Consider the following 7,542-nt stretch of genomic DNA (forward strand, 5'->3'; position numbering starts at 1 on the left):
GTTGAAATTCTAAAAGACAAATGTTGCGATGAGTACTTTCCTTGTTCGATCTACGAACAAAAAGAGGACATTTCCGAGAACGTTCGGGAAAATTAAATAAAACTAGTTAGGTAAGTATAATTCTTCGTATAATTTACCTATATTTATTGTCCGTTTGGTATAGAAAGCTTAAAATTCATATATATATAAATCTACTTCGGTGCGAGCTGACCTCTACCGTCTACCTAATTAAGGAAATCACCCCAAATAAATAGGTACACATTAAAGTGATAATAGAAAAAAAAATCGAAGTAATATTACCTATATCCCGAATTATCCCAGATATTCAAATAACAGTAAAATGGGGTTGGCTGGTCGAAGTATTCTACAAATGGCGCCAGCATAGGTTGCCTTATTTTTTGTTTTTTGTTGTTTGTTTTTTGTTTTGGAGTTTTATGGCCTGCATGTCAGCTCTTTAAGAGTCCGCAGAGAGCTCGGTTCTCCATACAAACTTACATAAGAACTATCAAGACTCCCCTCTCACCCCCTTGTAAAAAAATAAACATGGTCGACCCCTTTCCGCCCTAAATCGTCTCACGTAATAAATGAACGGACCCTTATGTATACTTTTGGGATAAAAAACGGTTTACCTATTCAAAGCTCATCAAACAGTCTAAAATAATCATGACTAAAAATTTTTGAGTAGTCAATTTTTTTAGAAATCATCTTTATATCATCTTTTTTCTCAGGATAGATGATAGTAGCGCTGTCTCTCTCTTCCTTCGTCATGTCCTTGTCGCCCCAGCCCCAAGAATTGGAGCCATCTCCTGTCCTTTTCATTCTCCTCTGGATCATGTCATCGGGCACCGTTTTAAGGTCATACGCCCAGCCAATGAGAGCAAAGAAGTCTATGAACCATTTTGTAAAGTTTAGGTAATTTTTTCCTAGTTCTGCTGACCTGGAAACAAAAAATACTTTTAATAGCAAATATTTAACATATTTTGATTTGTTGTTTCAAGTATAAATATTACTACACTCGCGCGCTGGTGTGGGACGCTACCTGCGTCGCACGCGATGTCCTACAGCGACCAGCAGACATGCCGGGGCAGCGCGAGAACGACACAACATATATAGCCATAGATAGATATATATATATATATATATATATATATATATATATATATCTATGGCTGTCTCGGCGCCAACTACGAATTCGTAGCGTTCGGCGTCTCGACGCCCGGGCCGCGGGGCCGAGGTGCGCGCGGTGCGAGGTGGCTCCCGAGCGAGGGAGCGAGGGAGGCGACAAGGGAGACAACGGGAGACCCTCGCGCGACCAGCTATCTGGCGCAAAGACTCGCTATTGCGATACAGCGCGGGAATGCAGCCTGCGTGATGGGCACTCCGCCAAGAGTTCAAGGGTTGGAGGGTAAATTTAGTTATTCTATTTTTTGAGTTATAGGTAGGTTTAGTTATATTAGTTTATCTTATAAGTAGTTACTCTGTTCTAGCATTCTGTTACTTCGCATCAGTGCACTCACGCTTACAATATGGGATCGAGCTGTGGGCAACGGCCGCCACCTGGGAGAGGGTTTTCCGCCTCGACTGGGGGGGGGGGGGGGGGGCTTCTCCATCTCAACACCATTGCCAGGTTGCCTGGGCCCCTGGGCCTGGGCCTCGTGGGCCCTGGTGGTCAGTTACTGCATTCAGAAGATATGTAAGGATCTGCCTGTTTACTAAATACGAACCTGTAGTCCCACGGGAAGGTGTGGTGGTAGTTGTGGAACCCTTCCCCCAGGGTCATCATGTTACAGGTGGTGTTCTGCCGCGGACATATCGTTCTGTCGTACGGCCTGGTGCCGTACCTTCAACAAATAAACAGGCTGTCAAAAACACAGGCACATATAGCATCAAGCATGACATACAGGATGTAACAAAAATAATGGGGCTCCGTGTAAGGGTATATTTGGTACCGTGTTCTGATTTTTTAACGTCGGAGACCGAAGCACATTGCTCTACAAGTCTACAGTAGACGGTGTACTCATTTATGAGGTATGCTGTGGACCAGATGCTTTCTCCTAAGAGCCTGGGTCCAGCGTCGGCCCTGGAATTCAATACACTGTAACTACGACAGACAAATCACTGCACTACAGATACAGTGTATTGGATTCACAGAGTACCGGTGGCCTAAGCACATTGCTCTACAGTACACACTAAACTAACTTATAGGCTATGCTGTTGACAAACAAGATGCTGTTGAGGTTAAGGACGAATCACAGCAGGGTGACGTGCCACGCTGTGACGATATCTTCTCCCCAGAGTGTCGGTATAAGGTTTGACTAACTTATGCGCTATGCTGTTGACGTGCCACGCTGTGATAATGCTCTCTCTCCAAAGTGTATGAACATCGGGAGACCAAATCACATCGCTCTACAGTACACAGTTGACTCACTTATGGGCTATGCTGGTTGACATGCCACGCTGTGATGATGCTCTCTCTCCAAAGTGTATGAGCGTCGGCAGACCGAAGCACATTGCTCTACAGTACACAGTTGACTCACTTATGAGCTATGCTGTTGACCAACAAGATGCTGTTGAGATTGAGGACGAATCGCAGCAGGTTGACGTGCCACGCTGTGACGATATCTTCTCCCCATAGTGTCGGTATGAGCGTCGGGAGACCGAAGCACATAGCCCCGAACAAAGGCACTTTGTGTCTGAAAAGACAGACATTTTTAAATCATTCATGAATACCTACTTTTTGACCCAGCGAACCGAAAGTCAGTGGTGTAGCTTAATGTAATCTAGCGTGGGGAAGTTGCATCTGCGAGGCCATTTTTTTCAACTCTCTCAATGTAATAAAAAGAGTGGCTTTGTCCCCTTAAATGCGACGCTGTGGGCTTTGTAATAGGTACGCCACTGGCCAGTCTACGTTTCAGCCTGGGCTAAATATTTTCACACGTCCGGTGGTCGCATTTCTCTACTGTATCTCGTGTTATTTTATTAGCAAGTTTTGCAGGTAATTAATTACATTTATGTTTTTTTTTTCAAAATGGCGGAGTTGGTGGGTTCTGCAATTCACAAAGTCACAATTACAAGAATTAAAATCAATCCAAACCGGCCACGGACGATGCAACTTCTTCCGGCACAAGTGGCGTTGGACGCACACTGACAAATCCTCGATCTTTAAGTACGTGCCGTCCTAATTAGGGTGGTCAATCAAAATGCGAAGAGAGCATCCTACCTTCCTAATTAGTTTACTTTTTATTATGCGTACTTCCAAAACGCGGTTACACCTTGTGACTAAGTCATTCAAGATTCTGAATTAAGTATGATCCAATCGCTCGTAACCACCTGAGCTACCGAACCTGACCAGAAGCGAACTTATCCTTCTTTTTTTATGCGATAGTCAGCAAACGAGCAAGCGAGCCTCCTGATGAAGTGGTCGGGTTTAGTTTGTTTAGAGGTCGCAAGTTGGAATCTAGCCCGAAGTGGTAAATTTTTCAAATTCTTACTTCTTCTGAAAGCGCAGCACGGAGTTGCTGTAAATATCACTCATATCAGTAGTTTTGCCGCGCTCCTTCACGTCGGGGTGTTTCCTCACACACAGCCAGCCGATGTGCGAGAACAGCATGCCCCTGTTGGAGTTGTGCGGGTCCGCGTCGGTGTCGCTGTGCTTGTGGTGCAGGCGGTGGTTCCGCACCCAGTCCGTCGCCGTGTTTTGGAAGCCTGATAGAGATTATAAATATGTATGTATACCTAGTATATAGTAGTATAGGGTAGTAAAGTGTGATGTCTCAGATATCACAAAATATATCAGATTAAACATGTGGTTTGTTGATCTGTGGCTTTCTTATTCTTACCTATGCAATTGAAGAGCATGAGCATAATCTCCAGAGGCGGCTTGACCTTGAACGAGCGGTGCGACCAGAGGCGATGCGCGCCGCACACCACGCCCAGCTCGCCCATCAGCAACCACAGGTACGCTACGAAGCACATAGTACTTTATACAGTCATGATATAATGAAGAGCTTTTCAGTCGAATGTTTAGGCCACGAAGCTTGCTGAGTGGTCTAAATAAGGTGCGAGATTGAAAAGCTTCGATATATCACTATTATTTACAATGTTTTTCTACGAGTCAAGTAAAATAATGCATTTTCTACTATACAATCTAAATAATTAAACACAAACAGATAAGTATCGCAGTAAATAAAAAGATATAACAAAAGACATAAACGGGCTTCTATTTAATTAAAAAGAAGTTCGTTGATGTCTTTTGTTCTATTATGTGATTGGTCAATTTCATTACAGTTCTCTAAAGGAGTTCAACAGGAGTTGAACAGTAGAAAAAATAAGTAAACTTGTTGCTTGGGAGCTGACACGAAGCGCTGTACACGAGACGAGAGTTAGGCCGTCGACTCCGACAGAAGAGGGAGGGTGTCGACAAAATTAACTGATTAATGGAAGCCATTTATTTGAAATCAAACTTCCTAACTCATCTGATTATACTCGTGCGACTGATTGCAGATATAAAACAAAATGTAAAAATACATACCAAAGAAAATAGTTTTCCATTGTGCCGCAGTGAAGCACAGATATAGACCATAGACAGCAGAAATGTGAGCAGCGATATGCAGAAACAAGTTGAGGTAAATTATCTCATATTTTCTTGGCGGAAGCGAAGCCACGGGCGTTTCATAGCTGCGCAGAGTTACTTTTTTGGACTCTCGTGGAGGCATACCTTTGTTTTAGTACCTGTGATTTAAAAAAATGAACAATTGTTAGCGTCTATGGCGAACCGATCAGGAGCAAAGCCGCGTACGTATAGACAGACGGACATGACGAAACTATAAGGGTTCCTAGTTGACTACGGAACCATAAAAAATACCTATCCGAGCGGATGTGGTGAAAATAACTTACCTCTTTGTTAACACTGACACAAACTAAAACAAACACGGAAGAGCTCTTCTTTATATTGTTGGTACTCGCCATGGCACCGCGTCACACATGTTTACGAGGTTTTACATAGTTTCACTCTACAAAGGGGTCTTGTAATAAACCGTACAAAGTTAAAGACTGAATGTATTCAAGTTAACAGCCATTTTATAGCCATCTAAATTGTAATATCGTCAGAAAGTATACTTCTGAGAGATTTATGCCCTTATAAAAAAAAACAACGGATTGCACTCCGGGAGTGCCGGTAAGTAATATAATATAACATATACAGAGTAATTCATGAGACGTGAGCAGGACTACAGCCTACACATTCAGTAAATGTTAATGAATCGTTCACCATCATATTAAGTAAAACAGTCACGCTTCTTTTCTGTTATTTAACTTTTTGATAAGGAAAAATTTTAGTATCTACAATCATGGACACCCAACAACACAAAGATACAATACAACACAATTAACAAAGATTAAACCTCTTTAACCGTTATGACAGCACTTTGATTATGAAGAAAATAAAATCCCATCAAAAACAATACTTGTCAAAAAAACCAAGTCTCGCAACTCAGTTGTTCTGCGGTAAAAAGTTGTGAGATCCATGTAATACCAAGTCGGTTATTAATTTATTCAGTCTCTACTTAAGCGACTTTCTGTCTTAATACGTCCAGTCTCTAAGACCACGATCGTGGTCCATAACAATTGAAAATCAATTGTGTCTGGGATCTCCGTACTCGAAGCATTAAGTTGTTACGTAATAATTAACAGCATCTTATAGTGACGCATATCAATATTAAAATTCTTTAATGTTTTATATAAATATATTGAGACTTGGCCATCGCACTAAATAATTGAATTTACATGTGTTTTCAGGCGATTGAATTTACACGTGTTTTCAGGCGATGCGAACGATATTACGTAACAACTTAATGCTTCGAGTACGGAGATTCCAGACACAATTGATTTTCAATTGTTATGGACCATGATCGTGGTCTTAGAGACTGGACGTATTAAGACAGAAAGTCGCTTAAGTAGAGACTGAATAAATTAATAACCGACTTGGTATTACATGGATCTCACAACTTTTTACCGCAGAACAACTGAGTTGCGAGACTTGGTTTTTTTGACAAGTATTGTTTTTGATGGGATCTCATTTCTTTTTGTATTTTGTAGACAGTTCTACTTTTTTCCTTATAAATACTTAGGTACTTAAAGTATCAATATTTAATTTAAATTATTTATCCGAACAACGTCCAAATTGTAAGCAAATAATATCAGTAAACCAATGAGAGTAGCCTTTAGTCGTCAAACTAATATAGCAATCGAAATTATCAATGAAAATCGCAAACTTATAGGTAAGAATTCTGGGCACATCCGAACAGCATTGGGTCGCTCGCGCGTATGAGCGCGGCTGCTGCTCGCTCGGCGACATTCACCTTTCCGCGCGCCCCGCCACTGTCCCCGCCCCGCGCCCTCGCGCTAGCACCGCGCAGCGCGTAGTAACGGCCCGCGCTCACTCGCTAGCATCGCAGCGCGTGGTATAATAATTAATTTACAACCTTACGCACTCGTAATAAGTACGAATACGCACGTAGGTACGTTTTTCGCATTAAATAATTTAATTTACACGTGTTTTCATGACGGGAATACCCATTTTTTGCTCGATTTGGCAGGGGCACTTCCATGCGCCTATATTTATATGGGACTAGCTTAAACCCGCGGCTTCGCAAGCAATAATAATAACTGCCGTAAAACATAAATAAAACATCGTTACGAATAAAGCAAATATTGAAAAATTTAACTGAAGACTTGGCTGTATGGGCTTAATTTTCTTTGCGGTCTTTTCTAGATTTTTTAGTTTTTCCTTGATTCATACACCAAACACTACTTATATTCCAAATTTGAAGCTTCTAGGTCTGCTAGAAGTGCCTTAGAATTTTGATGATCGGTGAGTCAGTGAGTGACAAAATTAAGAAATTTGACCCGTTATAATTCTTAAAATACTGGTTCAAATTGAATGAAATTTGAAATATACCGTGTCTTTACAATGCCTGCATGGTTACTGAAAATTTCAGTTTCTAGTTTTACCCACAACGAAGTTACAGGGGGTCGAAAATGGTCTGAATTGCTTCGAGAAAAGGATGGTACGGCCGTGATGCTTTTTTGCTCGATTTGGTGGAGGCACTGCCGTGCCCCCAGATGTCACACTTGAATGAGATACTTCTTCTTTGCCTAGCCTTTTCCCATGTCATTTGGGGTCGGCTCTCCTCGTCATTCTTCGCCAGGCGTATCTGTTCTGGGTCGTCGAGACATTTGTTTGAGCTTTCTTAAGGTCGTTGTTTATGACGGACATCCAGGTCGTAAGGGGTCTACCTCTGCCCGATCTTTTGGAGCCAACGTTGATGCTCACTTGAATGAGATACGATTTTTCAAAAGTAACCAGGCTTCGATGACATTCAATTTGCACGTCACCATGATGTCACGTGTCCGTCTTACGAATTTTCAATCAGACGGTCACGTGACACCTGACGCGAGTTTAACATTTTATCCCCATCACAAAAAGTGCACAGCGCCACTAAAGAAGTTTTCACTTCAAAAATAATCACGAGATTGAAATCT

At 41.8% G+C, this 7,542-nt stretch overlaps 1 protein-coding gene across 1 annotated transcript; it reads right to left on the reverse strand.

Moving 5' to 3' along the window:
* Nucleotides 1-111: 111 nt before the first annotated feature.
* Nucleotides 112-4,756, reverse strand: LOC133534321 (acyl-CoA Delta(11) desaturase-like). Its single transcript, XM_061873432.1, has 6 exons — nt 4,532-4,756; nt 3,840-3,962; nt 3,492-3,705; nt 2,538-2,693; nt 1,725-1,841; nt 112-937 (listed from the first exon to the last, which is right to left on the reverse strand). The coding sequence occupies exons 1-6, from the start codon at nt 4,713-4,715 to the stop codon at nt 634-636; spliced, it is 1,098 nt and encodes a 365-aa protein (XP_061729416.1). The 5' UTR covers nt 4,716-4,756; the 3' UTR covers nt 112-633.
* Nucleotides 4,757-7,542: the final 2,786 nt, after the last annotated feature.

Source organism: Cydia pomonella, unplaced genomic scaffold (assembly GCF_033807575.1).
Source record: "Cydia pomonella isolate Wapato2018A unplaced genomic scaffold, ilCydPomo1 PGA_scaffold_85, whole genome shotgun sequence".
Lineage (NCBI taxonomy): Eukaryota > Metazoa > Arthropoda > Insecta > Lepidoptera > Tortricidae > Cydia > Cydia pomonella.

What these genes read in the sequence shown, in the direction of transcription:
- LOC133534321 (XM_061873432.1), bottom strand. Translation starts at nt 4,715, where the DNA reads ATGCCTCCACGAGAGTCCAAAAAAGTAACTCTGCGCAGCTATGAAACG. An exon ending in CATGCTCTTCAATTGCATAG is followed by an intron (nt 3,706 to 3,839) that starts GTAAGAATAAGA and finishes AATCTCTATCAG; the next exon opens with GCTTCCAAAACACGGCGACG. An exon ending in GTCAACAGCATAGCTCATAA is followed by an intron (nt 1,842 to 2,537) that starts GTGAGTCAACTG and finishes TATTTGTTGAAG; the next exon opens with GTACGGCACCAGGCCGTACG.